The sequence below is a fragment of the Colossoma macropomum genome, unplaced genomic scaffold (assembly GCF_904425465.1).
Source record: "Colossoma macropomum unplaced genomic scaffold, Colossoma_macropomum, whole genome shotgun sequence".
Classification (NCBI taxonomy): Eukaryota; Metazoa; Chordata; class Actinopteri; order Characiformes; family Serrasalmidae; genus Colossoma; species Colossoma macropomum.
Window position 1 is genome coordinate 448,197 of NW_023495247.1, and position 16,602 is coordinate 464,798.

Genomic DNA, 16,602 nt, shown 5'->3' on the forward strand with positions numbered 1-16,602 from the left:
TTGTATTTTGTATAAGAAGCGTTTAGTTCCAAAATGCATTATAGTCCAAGCATAAATGCATACTTTATAGACATGTTCCGAATGTGCTTTAAGGATACAATGTATGTTGTGGGAAGACTTGTTAGCAGACAGATTTGATGAAGCTGACTGTTCTGTCAAATCTCGTTGGTGAGACTGTACTATCTAGAGACCAGCAACGAATCCCACTAATGGGACCACACTTGTAAAACTTACACGTTATCACTGTGTTTGCTCCCACATTTAGTGTTGGGAGCTGTTGCAAAATTACCGGAAGAAAAAGTGTTGCTGTTATTGTTATTACTATTTGTGATTGTGCATTGTTTTGCAATGAGCAACATTATTGTTATCCCATGATATATTGTTATTCCTCTTCTTAATATTTTTCTGCCAGATTTTTATCTGCTACCTCATCCTGCAGTTTTTGAGATATCAACACCATTCCGTCATCATATTCTGTTTGATCAGGAATGGTGTGCTTGTGTACACCTTCTTAATCAGGTGTATCATTTTTGTATAGTGATTGTTAAATGACAGGTTTTTTTCCATAGTAATGAATAATGGCACCTTGCAACACCATAGCAACCATCTAGCATCATTGTAGCAACCATCTAAAACACCATAGCAACCACCTAGGATACCAAAGCAGCCACCTAGCAACATCTGGAATACTATAGCAACCGCCTTGCAACAACATAGCAACCACCTGGAATATCATAGCAAGTAGCTGGCAACATCCTATGTCTGTGGATATTGCAAGATGTTATATATTGTCAGTGATTGAATTTTGACATTTTTGTTCAGGGCCGGTTGCAGCTGTGGGTGGATCTGTTCCCTAAGTCTTTGGGCCCACCAGGGCCACCTTTCAATATCACACCACGCAAAGCCAAGAAGTAAGATGAAAAGACCAAGCTATGCAAAACAGATAAATAGATTTTACATTTTTTTGCATGTATATGAGAGTCAGCTTTCTGCCCTTTCCTCTTGCATAGGTTCTTTCTGCGCTGCATCATATGGAACACCAGTGACGTCATACTGGATGATGTCAGTGTTACCGGGGAGAGGATGAGTGACATTTATGTGAAAGGGTACGTCTGCGTGTCATATTGGTGCTGTTAATCTGCTGTAGATTGACTCTGCTTGGCTGAAGCTGCTCTTGTTTCCCATGTCACAGGTTTGTTGCTTGTCTGTTGCCAGTGTGACTAATAGTAACAGAAAGATGCTAAAGAGATCGAACAGTGGCAACAAACATGGTTGCAGGGCAACTGGAGCAATGCATCAAACCTAGTGACACTGTCTTAGTGAAAATTATGTGTTGTGTAATTATTTGTTATGGATTTTATTTTTTGCTCACAGCTGGATGCATGGACACGAGGGGAACAAGCAGAAGACAGATGTGCACTATCGCTCGCTTGGCGGCGAAGGCAACTTCAACTGGAGGTTCCTCTTCCCGTTCCATTACTTACCTGCTGAGCAGCTGTGCACCATTGATAAAAAGGTCAGATTCCAACAGAACACTACAGTCTGTAGGTCTGGAGGAGGTTAAGATATAGTCCATGCAGAAATAAACATATATTGCTAAATCAAGCTAGTTTTATTTCTTGCTATACCTTTTAATACAATATGTCACCTTTGCCATTTGCGCTGCATGATATGGACAAAATACCATATTATGTGGATAACTCTATATAACTTCATATAGTGCAACCGAATTACATGATAAAACATGATAAAACTGGTTACTTTCTATTTCCGTGTGCTAATTAGGCACTCTGACTAAAACCATAAATTCCATCCCTCAACAGTTTTTCTCCCATCATTTCACTTGATGTAATACCAAGACATCAGTCCATCAGCTTTAGTCTGATGAAAAGTAAAAAAAAAAACTGTTGACTAATCGACATATAGGCTAAAAACAGTGTCATCAACTGTTTCATACAAAATATGTTAATGTCACAACAAACACAATGTGAATTGGGTGCCTTTTCACTTGTTGAGATGAAGAAAATAAATATTAATAAAAAATGTGCATTTATTGAGACACTTCATGGATCTTACGAAAACAACAAAAGATCTAACTTCTGATTGGTGATATAACACTTTTTGAGGGCAGCAGTGAGTAATGTTTGTTTTTTTGAGCTTGAGCTGTGTCTGGCTAATCAGACGATTGGGCCATTTTAGGTTTGTACTTTAATAGCTTACTATGAACAAATAACCTAGTTGTTAATGACAGTTATGTATGGAAATGATCAGTTAAAATTTCATGATTCCTAACATAGGACATCATAACCTGGCAGCAGAGTGCTGAGATACGGCGCGCTCAGCCCTGCCCACATGCCAGCCCTGGACATGATAAAAGATAAGCTAATTGATCTTGACATCTATCAGCTGTCAGAACATTAATCAGGATACAATTAGGCAGTAATTAGTTAATAGATTTCTGTGGCTGCAGGAGTACTTTTTGTTATCTTTGGCCTTTTGCAATCGTATCGCAGAGGTCGATATTTTGTTGTAATAGTTAACATAGGAAATATTGTACTGCCCAAACCAGCGTCAACTGTCAGACTGAGAAACCCAATTGCGGAGACCTGAACAAATCAGAGAAGACTACCCACACTTTAGCCAGGCTTTCTGGGCAAATCTGCAAGCCCTAACTGTTCTTTAAATCTGCCACAGACAGCTTGTGCTTGATGGAAATCCTTGAGGCAGACAGGTGCAGAACAACAAATTGTCTGAGACTTCAGACGTTGGCTAGCTACGTCCCTCCAAAACAAGGTATAAGAGAGGTCTTGTCAAAGCATGACTGCCCTCTCCCCAGCCAAGCCTGGCTCAGGGAAAACAGCGATGATGGACAAGGGCACTTAGAGTGTGGTTTTGGCAGGCGAAAGATCAGTTATGGTAAGATTTAAGATAGCGGTTCCACCCATTACACCCAGAGTAGGCCATTATGCTGACTGTCAGAAGACAGATCCAGGTTTGGCTTTGAGTGTTCTGGACCCCACTGCAACTGAGGTGATATGTTAGGCCTGGGCAACAAAACAGTAAAGATGATTATTTAAACATTAAACAAACATTGTTTGATACTGGTGAAATGCACTTGAGATGATGTGTTTCTCAATCAAGTTTATGCAGCAAAGCAACAAACCTTGAACAGATTCTATTATTGCTTTGAGGTTTTGATGTGCCTTTTACTTACTAGACAAGAAGGCAGAAGAAGTCTAGCCATTCATTCACAGTAGCACAAACCAGCATGACTGTTAGCAGAGTTAGCCATTTACAATGTTCAGTCTTGTAAAAAGTACTGTGGGCCAGATGTACATACAAGCACAAACACAGCAGAAAATGTGCCTTGATGCAATCGCAATATGCACCAACAGTGCCTCTGAAATTAATGTCCAATTTACTAAGAATGCAACTTAGCATAGCATAGCCCACTAACTGTGCACTCCTTATGTTCAGGGTTTAAAAGAGGCAGTGAAATAATGGAGTTGTCAACAACCTGGAGACAAAACAGAAAATGCATGCTCAGTGATGAAGAGACAGTATTGTTAATAAACAGAGATATTTCCCCTCCCAAAATTGACCAGGGGTATTATTTTACTCCAGCTTTGTGAAGTGATAACACAGACTGTGCGTATATTGCAGCCGCATTGCTGCATATTTTGCACTGCATCTTCTCACGCACATACATCTGATCCTCAGAGCTGAAATAGTGTTATTCTAATGGTAAACATGCTTTCAGAATGTGTTTGAGGCATTTGTCTAGATGCTGTCATTGTTAAAGGAAGCCTCTCAACAACACATCTTATGAAATTCTAGCGTAAATTTACACCTGGTTTCAAAAGACAGAAGAGAATTGAGGTAAAACTGGCTAACTGCTCAGTGGCTATGTAATATCTTCACCCACTTTCTGTGCAATACTCCCACATTTTGTGCAGCCCTCCCTCAAATGCATATGCATGAGATGAGAAGTGTATTTTGCGTTTTAGCATGCACACAGTCCATAAACTGCTAGTTTAGGCTTGTGCAACAGTTTCATGGATAATATAGAGGCAGAATGTGTTTGGTTTACCCCTGAAACTGGCACAAAAGGTTTAGTGCATCAGGCTCTGTTCATTTTCTTAAATCAGTTGCATACAGAAAACATCTTTTAATTTCTTCAGAGTTAAAAAATGTGCAGTAATCATCGATATTGAATGATATAGTGAAATATACCCATATTGTTGCCATATTGTTAACATTATTGTATTACTGAAAGTAGTGATACACAGAGGCCAAAATACTAATATTAAATATCTCTGAGTCTTCATTCTAGTGAGACCAAAGCCTCCATTAACAGACGGAGAGCATAGTGGAGAACACTACTACACCAAAGACAAGGGTTTGGATTCTGTGTCCTGGCAGGAAAACCACTGCTGTTCCTAAGTGTTTGGGCAGGACTCCTAACTCCGTATTCAGCTACCGCTGTTAATCACTCTGGAAAAGAGTGTCTGCTAAATATGTACATGTAGGAGAATGATGAGTCAAGGCGTGTGAGAGATTAGGTGTGAGAGTGTGTTTTGATTGCTTGTTGCATGGTTGTCAGGCAGGCTGAGCAGACGGACAGGCCTGTTTACCAATGCAGGACAGCAGCATGCTCGCGTGAAGCGTGACTTCATTATCCCTGCAGTGCATCACTGCACTGCACTGCATCACTCGTACTGTACGCAGCCTATATTGTCACAGTGATGGCATCCTGTCTGGCGGCCGATTGTGGAAGTGGGCCTCTAGTGGCACTGTCACTCCTTCACTCTCTCTCTTGTTTGCACTCTGGCTCTGTCTCTCACCTGCTCTCTAATTCTCTCGTGTTCTCTCCATCATTTTCTCACTTGGTCTTTCTCAGTCACTCTCTAGGTCTGTTTGTTTATCTCTGCCCCTCTATCTCTGCTGTCCTTTATCAGGGTCATCACTGATTGTTTCTCTTTCTGTCTCCGTCTGCGCAGGAGCACTTCTGGAGTTTGGATAAGGCCGAGATGAAGCTGCCTCCTAAGCTCATGATTCAGATTTGGGACAATGACAAGTTCTCCTTTGATGATTACCTGGGTAAGAAGTAGGGATGCACATAGTCTCAGCCTCAGATGTTCTGCCCACATCTGATGGCCACAACTATCTGCATTTTGTCCGTTAATTCTCATTGTCCATGTGTGCACACTTCTAGGCATCAGTTTTTATCTGAAGGGAAACTGAAGAGATAGTATTGATATATGGAGGCCAGAGTATTGGTAGTTTGGTAGTTTATTAGTAATTATTAATACTTTCTATATTAATTAGTATTGGTAGATCAACAGAGTACCACAATATGTTGCTTTCTTACGGCCTTTACACACAGCATGATTTATATGTGCAGTTTATTTAGACAACAGTAAATTAATTTGAGCATGCATATAACTGGAAGTATCTTGAACACAAAATGCAAATTTTCAGACAGTGAAAATGTGACATTATTTTATTCACCCTCACTTTTTTGCCTGGTGGAATGTACTTTCTGACCAATCAAGATGTTGGAATGATAACCAAAATGATGAATTGTCTGTGTACCAGCAACTAGAACATTTTTTCTCCAATGTCAAAAACATCTGAGTTGTATGTGGGGGAAAAAAAAGTTTCAGCTTCTGAATGAAGCAGAGCTCTTCATTGTCACTTTTCCAACATGGGAAGTAGGCCAGTGTCACCATTTTCTAATTCTGTAAGGAGTGTAGGAGATTGTATTTGCTCTTGAAGACATTTGTCTTCATTTGTTTTATGCTTTGTTATGTGTTGAACAGCATCTCCAATATCACCTCAAACTGAGTTCCAGAGATCCCAGCTGAACTTTATGAACTCTTTTGTGCAAAAGTAAACAAATAAAGTTCAGCTCCTGGATGAGTCAAGTCAAGTCAAGAGGCTTTTATTGTCATTCCATCTTATTTCATCTACGATAAATAAGACATTAGACACAGTAAACAGAGGTGGTGAAACTCTCTGCTGTCCTTACACTTTTCCAATATAGAAAGCATCCTGCACAATGTGAAAAGCAAGGACACTTTGACAGATATTCTGCCCCTTTTTTTCGTGGTGCTAAAAAAATCTTTGTGTTGCATATAATTTTGAATGGCAAAAAAACTGGAAAAAGTCATGTCTGAATATTTTGCATTTTCATTTAATTTATTTGTATTGTATTTGTTGTGTAATGGCCTAAATGCATTAAAAATGAATAAAGTATACAACAAAGTAGTCTACCGAATAATGGATGGTTACAATTTTATAACCAAGAAACAGTATTTAAAGTGGATCGCTCACACCTGGCTGATACCCGGTGCTGTGCTTTTAATAAGGTCCGCATTGGTACCAATCCTGATCCAAAACATTGCATTTGTTCATCAGTAGTAAGAAGACACAGACAGTGAAAATCCCTAAGCCTCTGTTAGACCTCCACCTTAGCCAGTTCAACAGTGTTAACCTTCGCAAAACCACAGAATTGTTGTACTGCACCATTTCTCAGCCTTGACATGACAGGAGCAAGAGAAGCAAAAACACAGTGTGAAATAGAACCATGCTGATAGGATCCTGATGTTCAAGCTTACTGTGTGTGCATGTGTGTGTTCTGATCATTGGCTTGTGTGTGTGCCTCAGTTTGAACCTATGTAACTTCTAGCTTCCATTCATGAGGTTACACCACACACAGTAGTCCTGAGGATATACAAATACATCATTCTGACCAACATTCAGCTTTACTGCCTCTGTTATTTTTGCACTTATTGTCCTTATTTCCAACATATCAGCACATTCAGCGGGGGAAATAAAAGTTATGGCCTTTGGAACATGACTCCCTACAGGCGCTCAGATAATGCTCTGCACTGAAATATGGAATATGTACATGTTTAAAATAAATATCATCCGGCCACAATGTAAAAAATGCACACGCTATGACAAATTGCCTACTTTACAGTGAGGAACCTACAGCACTGCGTACCCCTGCCACAACTTTATCAAAAGTGAATGATGAGAAGGAGAAAAAATAAGCATGAAAGCAAACTCGTTCTCTTTCAGGTTGTTTGGAAATGGATCTGAACCACATGTTGAGGCCGGCGAAGTCTCCGGAGAAATGCGGTCTGGAGCTGCTCACTCAGCCTCAGGATAAGCTGGTGTCTCTGTTCGAGCAGAAGACAGTGAAGGGCTGGTGGCCCTGTGTGTGTGACAAACAAGGGGAGAAAATCTTAGCCGTGAGTGACGTGCAACACTCGTACAGATAATAATTAATAATAATTTTAGATATTTCAGCAATACAGAGTTACGTGCTGCAGTTGAATGGGATTTGTGTTAAAATTCTGTGAAGCTGTGATAGGATGCCTTTGTGAGTGGAGCATGAATAGATCACCTCACAAATGTGTTTGAATTTGGTCTCTCTCTCACCCAGGGAAAGGTAGAGATGTCCATGGAGATAGTATCGGAGCAGGACCAGGATGAGAGACCTGCAGGGCTGGGTCGAGATGAGCCCAACATGAACCCTCACCTGGAGGAGCCACAGTGAGTTCATCCCCAAATAAGCATTCAGATACTTTTGTTTGTTATTACATATACCTTTGGTGCATGCATCCATTTCAGATTTACACACACAACGTCTTTTGACTTTGTACTTATAAATAAGCTCCCCGGACAAAAAATTAGTCACCTTCCGTGTTTAAGGTGGTAGTAACTTCAGGCTTCTGCTTTGCATGAAGATCATTGGGCTATAAACACCTGTGGGGTGTGCGACAGGATTCATAGATTGAGAAGAGGTGGTACAGTGCAGTGAATCTCTCGTTCAATGCATTTGGGTGTGCCAAAGGCCATAGTGTGAAGGAAGTAGCTGAATTTACAGGAAATTTTCGCCAGAGTTGTGGCCAAAAGATGAAAGTGATGAACAGGGATTGCTGATGTGTGGGATTACGTGGAACAACGAGTAAGATGCCAGGGAAGGCATCCAGAAAATTAGGCTGAACTGTGCAATTCTTTGATGCGAGAGTGGCTTAACATTGATGTCACCTACATCCAGAAACTTGTCCAGTCCATGCCAAATCAAATTGCAGCTCTTATTCGTGCTCATGGAGGTATTACAAGCCTCAGTCACAGGTGACTAATTTTTTGTCTGGTGAGCTTATGAACAAAACAAATTCTGTATACATAAACTACAATAGGCTTAAAAAAATCAGACACTGTACAAAAATATTGGATAACACTTTATATGAATGTCACCGTTGTAAGCATCTATAAACACATTCATAACATGTTATAATGCATTCACAAGGCATTATAAACATGGCTATAAGTATTTATAAAAATGCATTACATGTTATAACCATGCTTATTATGCATTATGAATTATTAACATAATACATTATAAGTACTGATCATAACAAATTATAAGAGCTCATAAGTCGTATTTGTCTGCTTTAAGTAAAGTGAAGCATACTATACTAAAGTCTCCTCCAGTCTTAAGGGTGAGGCTACAAGTTGAAGTATTTACTGAAACACTTCAACGTACAACGTACAGCACATTACAGGCTTCAAATGTCAGATTTTAAACTAGTGCTGCCATCAGTGTTTTACCCAACATGGGAAAGTCAGTGTACATCACCATTAGCTTGGTATTTGTCTTTACGCTCTCCAAGCTGGGACTGACTTCTTTGGCACTGACAGTATAACGTTATCTACACTACTTATAATGCATTATATTAACAATTCATAATGTATAATAAACATGGCTATAAAGTGTAATTCATTTTTATAAATGTTTATAATCATGTTTTAATGCCGTATGAATGCATTATAACATGTTATAAATGTGTTTATAGATGTTTACAAACGTGACATTCATAGAAAGTGTTACCAAATATTGTTCTGACAGTGATGAGATATTTATGTGAATAAAAATAAGTCATGTTCTAAATATTGATGCTGCAAATAATGTTATTGTTCATATTGCACTTGGTGTCATTATATAAAGCATTGGTAATGCTGGGAAGATTCCATGCAACCAGTAGCAATCACGGTAAAGGTGAGGGAGCTTCCTAAGATTCTCAGGGACAGCATTATTAAATAATATTCAAATGGAAAAAGCTACAGAGTCAATGCAAAGACCTTAAACGTCCCTGTCAGTATAAATGGTTTGGGAATAGCAAGTGGAAAGTTCATGGAACCACAACTAATTGTTTCAGGACAACCTAATAGCAGCAGGAACAACAGTTACACAGAGTACAGTAAGTGAATAAATGACTGCACCGCAGTCATCTCAGTTCCTACATTCCATGCAAAACTCCTCCGCTAAAAAGAGGCAAAGAGATGTATGTCTACAATCTGCACACAAGCATTTTGACAAATCAGGACTCTTCTGGAATAATGTGTTCTGGTCATACAGGAAAAAAAAAAATCTTTGGTAATAAATTGGGCAACAATGTTAGAGGTGTAGGAGAAAGAAGGGTAGTGTGATCTCAAGAATACCATATCCATAGTGAAGAGGGAGAGCATCATGACATGGGACTCCTTCTCTGCAAGTGGTTCTGGGGCATTATATGTCTTTGAAGGAAGCATGAAATGGGAAATGTGCCAGGAGATGTTAGTGGAGAATTTAATCTTATCAGCCAAGAAACTGAATCTGGAGAGAAGATGGACATTTCAACAACAACCCAAATCATACACTCCCATAAATAAAGGTATGAAACTGTCACTGCGGCAGTACCCCTCTTGTCACTGGGGTGTTACCCTCTAGGGTACATCTCAGTACTTTTAGTCAGGGGACATAATTGTACCATAATCCTTTGAAATGATATTTTCTCAAGTTGTATTGACTCCACACACCCCGTCTTGTCTCCAGGCTTTTTATTTTATTGTTCTGTTTTAAAACAGGTTATGAAAAGGTATAAATATGTACTTTTCCACTGGGAAATAAAACTTATTTAAAGTACTCATTTGGACCTTAAAACCACTGTTGTACCTGTAAAAGTACATTTACACTGTTTGTACCCTGATGAACAAAAGTTTTACGTACACAGTACCTTTATTTCTAACAGTGTACAGCCAGAATAACTCAAGACTGGTTTCTGAAAAAACAGTGAATCTCCTGACTTGATTCCTATTGAAAATTTATGGGGATTTTAAAATTGCGATTCATTCAGAAAGACCTTCATAACTATGTGGAATTGAAGATAGTTTGCAAAGAGAAATGGGCCACAACTAAACCACAAGGCTGTAAAAAGCTAATTACTTACCATAGACGTGTAAGTAAATTTGAATTGGTTATATGTACTGGAAGTATTTTAAATAACAAAACCAGAAGTGTCTGAATGCTTATTTCCCTTCACTGCATCTTATGAAAATACATATATCAGACTGTATCCGCAGGTGCTCAATATAAAAAGACTTGGATCAGGATCAGGGCAAAAACTGGATCAGTACATCACTGCTGGAAGTAACTGGAAATTGATGAACTGATATTTCATGCGTTTCTATATTTTCCATGCAGGCGACCTGAAACCTCCTTCCTGTGGTTCTCCTCTCCATACAAAACACTGAAGTTTATTGTGTGGAGGAGATTTAAGTGGCTTATCCTGGGCCTCATCCTCCTTTTCTTCATCCTGCTCTTCCTGGGAGTCTTCCTCTACTCCTTCCCTGTAAGCTTCACCCGTGTATCTGTGTGTGGGTGCGGGTTGTGGGTGGTAATTTTTTGCGATGAAAGGATAGGCGTAGAGTGTAAATAGTTCGTATCTCTCTGATCGGATTTCAGGAATGTGGTGTCCATTACTCAAAATTCCACCTGGGTCAAATATTTTTCTCTCTCTCTCTCTCTCACTGTCTCTCTCTCTTTCTTTTACTCTCTCTCTCTCTCACACACACACACTCGTACACACAAAAGTTCAGTATACTGTAGACACATTGTTTTGGTTAGAAAGTCCTGCTTTCACTCATTCTGTAGCCAGTTTGAGACAGTGCTTCAGTCAGTGATTTTGGGGTGTATCATTTTAATCCGTCATGTGAATTACCTGTTTTTATTTGTCTTACAGAACTATGCTGCTATGAAGATGGTGGGGCCGTTCAGCGGAATGAAGAACAGGAACGAATGAATAAAATGATTGGAGGAGATCGAAAGGAGGATGTGGGACTTGCCTAGCACCTTCCAGCACTACACCAAATCCATCACTGCACCTTCACTGCTCACTCCTAGTGGAATACTGTGAGCTAATCAAGTCATACCACCTGGGCTATAGTGTATTTATATGCAGAAATCCATACTCTGCTCTTATTTATATTCATCTTCAGCTGTGACTTGTGAGGTGAGAGAATGCTGAATGAGGTAAAGGGGCCATATCATGGAAAACTGCATTACCCTTGCTTTTTTTCATAGAAGAGTTTGATGTACTACATAAGCACTGTTACAAGTTTCAAAATGTTAACTCAGTCTCTACCATTCAGAAATGGATGCTAAGCTGAAAAACAGCATGTTCGGAATCCCTGAGTGTGATGTCATAAACACTTTTACCTATGACTGCCAAATCAGCTTCAAGCTGTTTAGCCAGTCTTCACAGTGAAGTGATAAGAAGTGTTGCTACTGTAGACAGAGTTTTTGAAGGGCAACCAATCAGAAAACATATCAGCCTTAAAGGCACAGTAACGAAAACAGCCTGTTTAATAGTAAAGGATAAAGAGATGGTCATGGATACATGAAAGGAATGTTTTTGGTACATAGCATTTCACGGATAAAATAAGTGAACTTCAAAAGGAACAAAATGAAAGAGAAACAAAAGAAAAAGAAAAATTTGGCTCCCTTATATTTCAGCAAATGATTTTGCGTATTGGAGGGTGTATGACTGTATGTATTGTACATGTGCACCTTTTTGGTCAATGCATCTACATGCGTGTGTGGACACAAATGTCCATGCGTCCATGTGTGTACACGTATGTGCGTGTTAACTCCAAGCTTTTTGGCCTTGTTTATGACCTGGTTCTGAACTCACTCTGTATTCTGTTGTACTCCCGCGTACACTTTTATCTCTCTCTGCCAGTTTTAAACCCTTTTTTCATGTCGTCTGTAAAACTCTGGCCTTTTTGCTGCTAGCTGCGGCTTTCTTCTGCCTTCACGCAGAGAGAAGGAGTTGCCTCCTCCCTCTTTTGCTTTCAACATGGCCTGGTGCTTTAGTTAAAGTCTGGATTTGTCCAGCATGCTTGTAAGGGCTGAAGCAGCCTGGCTATTAGCTGATCTCCTGCCGTCAGAAGCCCTATCTGTATGATAACTATCAAAACTCAGTTGTTTTGTTTCATAGAAGTAAATGGACCTGGTGTCAGCTGTGGGCTAACTTTGTTGTTGTGCAAGTTTAATTCACTTATGCCACACATTTCCATTTAATCGGAATGAACAGAGTCAGCAAACTGACTTTGTTACCCCAACATGGACTGCAACTGCAATTAATGTCGACATATTTTCAGTTCTCAAGTTAAGCAGCCCCCTTGGTTCATGGTTCATGGTTTTAAGGGACTGTAGAAAAGCATGGCTGGGTGGCTGCGGTTTTCAAAATTGTAAAATTATGTGTGAGCATCTGGTAGAAGGTCAGAATCATCTCAAAGCGCCTAATAAAAACGTAATCAGCATGATAAAACACACTGCCTGCTCTGTTAGCATAATTAGATTACGTACACCGTTCTCTCCTCCACTGAGTGAAACGCAAGCTCAGGGGTCATAGCCGGGGCACTGGAAGGGTCAAAAGGATCCCAGGGTTCCGCAGCGCCGCACCTATTACATAAAGCTGACCTTTGCGTGCTCAGAGCACTTAGCGGTGTGTTTATCCGACAGCCAGCACCACACAGTGTCCCTCTGAACAGGAAAGGTCAAGAGAGCCAGGCTAATCCCACTGAATCTCCACAGATTTCCTGGAGCGTGTACATTTTGGCCTGAAAAAGAGAGGGAAAAGGCGGAAAGAAGGGCTTTGATCTTTATATAGGCTTCATTGATGTAGAGGGGAAGAGTCGTCTCTTCTAATGTGTTGAGAACAGGGAAAGAACCAGGTGGAAGTAAAGAAAAATAAAAGATCAAAATATTTGATTTGACCTGATATTTTTCTCCAAGTGAAACAGACTGTGTCCATTATATCATTGTCCTGAAGCCTTATGGTCTGAGATTCAGAATACTTGAAATGCCTCATTTCGCAGGACAGCGTGCTAATATGCAGCCCAGGGTCTATTCAGCCAAAGTAATAGTTGAATGTTATCCTGAGAATGGCTAGCGATTCTGTCTATCTTATGCCTTGTCATGATGACAATCTTGCCCTTTTTTGTGTGTGTAACTGATATCACTGCAAAAATATCACACCAAATCATGAATGTTATCATCCTATTAATCTCTAATGTGATGCTGAATGTGTTGGATTTGATGCCTTATTGCTTGTGCCTTTTACAAGGGATAAATTCACTGTTTTGAAGTCATTTCATTGTGTTGAAGACACTGTATGTGCATATGTTTACAAGCAATATATGTGGTTTCTGTAGCAATATTCCAATAAAAAATATATATCCCTTAATATACTTTGTTTACTTTGTATATATGCATCATTAAACAGCATAAGAAGTCCATAAAAAATAAATATACCACCTTCAAACACTGGGCGGCAGCTGCATTGTGAGTGTGTCACTAGTTTGTCAGCTGACTTTTTCTAGGAATCATGCTGTATTATTTTATTCCACTGACTTTTCTATAATACTGCATAATTAAATTGGTAAGATATAAAAAGAGTCATTTAGAGTGATTTGGCGTGAAATACTCAGCTCTAGTGAAACTTAACGAGTCAGAATTGTTCACAGTGGTGGTGATAGGAACCAGACATCTTAATAGTTTTATGTGTTTAAAAGCTCTTTCGGAGGAAGCTAGCACACAAAAATGTTAGGATTACATTGTCTGATGCCTGAAACTTTGATAGTTTTGTGATAAGATTTTGGCCTAAAATGTTTATTTATTTTTATTTTTTTTAAAACATCTAGTCATGGTGGAGAGATGCATTGTGTTGTAAGGCAAAAGAGTACTCAAAGAAAACTTTTTTTCAGATTTACCCATGTTCTTGGAAACATAGGTTCACTTGTTTTATATAGTAAATAAAATGGCTAAATATAGAAATCAGAGTCATTAAATTTCACATCAAACCACTCTCTATTTTGTTGAAATTTCCTGTTTAAGCTTGCTTCTGGTGCATATCTCCTTGTTTCTGATCAATCTCGCTGTATGTGTTTTTGTGGGCCCAGGTGCTATTCTATTCTGTCCACACAAAAAACACCCTCGCCCCTTAAGTTCAGCAACTACAAAACAGTGTGTTCAAGAATTCATCCGTATTTGTCCGATCCTAACGGCTCAAGTTGACCTCGCATGTCGTTTTCCAAATGTGTTGAACTCGAATCAGGTTCAGATTTCATGTTCGGCTTGTCACAGCCTCCCACTTTTAACAAATTGCACCCTGCATTTCCCTCTTTTAGTCTTTCACCTTTTACACTAACTTAACCTGGGGGCATTTGAGTTCACCCAACTCAAACTTCTTAGTTTATAGAATACATAAATATTTAAAATTTTGCTCACTTTCCCCACCACACAACACCACCAGGTATCTTCTAGGATCCCAGTTTAGGACAGTGCTGGCATCACTGGGGTTCAAACCCATAATACCCTAATAATGTGGCAAGTGCTTAGACAGTCACACCATGTCAAGGCCCTGAAATCACTTAAATATCTGTGGCCAAAAATATGAATACAATGTGAAATAGGTTTCACTGAATATGCCTTATATAATATTAATAATATAATAAGTTATATATAAGAGAGAGAGATAGATACTCTATATGGACAAAAGAATTGGGACATGTACGCATTACACCTACAGGAACTTTCATGACGTCCCACACTGTAAAACTGGCTGGTCAGATCTACTTAAAAAAATTACTTCATGTGGTAACAAGTAAATTAACTAGTTTTGTTCAACCTAAATAAATACCTTGAATGAGTGATTTTTTTCAAAGTAATAAAAAAAAAAAAAGTTGGGACACTGTGCAAAATGTAAATAAAAATAAAATGCAATGATGTGCAAATCATTTAAACCCTATATTTCATTGAAAATGCTTCAAAGAAGAATATATGCAAATTTTGAATTTGATGCCAGCAACACATTCCAAAAAAGTTGGGACGGAGGCAACAAAAGGCTGGTAAAGTTGTGTAATGCTAAAAAAAAAAACACCTGGAGGTTAACTGGCCACAGGTCAGTAACATGATTAGGAATAAACAGCATCCCAGAGAGGCTGAGTCTTTCAGAAGTAAAGATGGGGAGGGGTTCACCTCTCTGTGAAAGACTGCATGAGCAAATAGTGCAACATTTCAAGAATAACATTTCTCAACATAAAATAGCACAGAACATTTGCTTTTCATCATCTACGGTACATAATATCATTAAAAGATTCAGAGAATCTGGAGAAATCTCTAGTTTTAAAACAGTATTGCTGGGTGTGATCTTTGGGCCCTCAGGCAGCACTGCATTAAAAACAGACATGATTCTGTAGTGTAAATCACTGCATGGGCTCAGGAACACTTCTGAAAAACACTGTCTGTGAAAAGAGTCTGTCACTGCATCCACAAATGCTAATTAAAACTCTAAAATGCAAAGATGAAACCATACATAAACAGGATCCAGGAATGCTGCCACCTTCTCTGGGCCTGAGCTCATTTAAAATGGACTGAGGGGAAGTGGAAAAGTGCCCTGTGATCCGACAAATCAACATTTGAATTTTTTTGGGGAAATTATGGACACTGTGTCCTCCGGTCTAAAGACCACTCAGCTTGTTATCAGTGCACAGTTCAAAAGCCAGTATTGATGATGGTTTAGGGGTGCATTAGTGCACATGGTATGGGTGACATGCACATCTGTGAAGGCACCATTAATGGTGACCGATATATACATGTTTTGGCAACATATGCTGCCATCCAGACGACGTCTTTTACAGGGAAGGCCTTGATTATTTCAGCAAGACAATGTCAAACCACATTCTGCATGTATTACAACAGCATGGCTCTGTATTAAAAGAGTCCACTAAACTGGCCTGCCTGCAGTCCAGATCTGTCACCATTGAAAACATTTGGCACATTATAAAATGAAAAATGTGACAAAGGAGACCCCGAACTGTTGAGCAGCTGAAATCCAATATCAAAACAGAATGGGAAACATTTCACTTTCAAAAAAAAAGCAGTTGGTCTCCTCAGTTCCCAAACGCTAAGAGTGTTGTTTAAAGAAGAGGTGATGAAACACAGTGGTGAACATGCCCCCGTCCCAACTTTTTTGGAACGTGTTGTTGGCATTAAATTCAAAATGGGCATATATTTTTCACCAAACAATAATATTTCTCAGTTTCAACATTTGATTTGTTGTCTTTGTAGTATTTTCAATGAGATATAGGGTTTAAATGATTTGCATATCATTGAATTTTGTTTTTATTTACATTTTGCAGTGTCCCAACTTTTTTGGAAATGGGGTTGTATTTTGAGTTGAATAAAACTAGTTCAATTGCTTG

The 16,602-nt window shown here is 39.1% G+C and overlaps 1 protein-coding gene across 1 annotated transcript in view; it reads left to right on the plus strand.

Annotated features, from left to right (window-relative positions):
• Window positions 1-13,583, plus strand: part of dysf (dysferlin, limb girdle muscular dystrophy 2B (autosomal recessive)) — a 107,315-nt gene extending 93,732 nt beyond the window's left edge. Inside the window, 8 exon segments of the mRNA XM_036561419.1 lie at window positions 823-911; window positions 1,011-1,106; window positions 1,375-1,516; window positions 5,001-5,100; window positions 7,087-7,259; window positions 7,454-7,563; window positions 10,538-10,685; window positions 11,076-13,583. Of these exon segments, the coding sequence (XP_036417312.1) occupies window positions 823-911; window positions 1,011-1,106; window positions 1,375-1,516; window positions 5,001-5,100; window positions 7,087-7,259; window positions 7,454-7,563; window positions 10,538-10,685; window positions 11,076-11,135 (918 nt within the window). The 3' untranslated portion in view covers window positions 11,136-13,583.
• The last annotated feature ends 3,019 nt before the right edge of the window (window positions 13,584-16,602 follow it).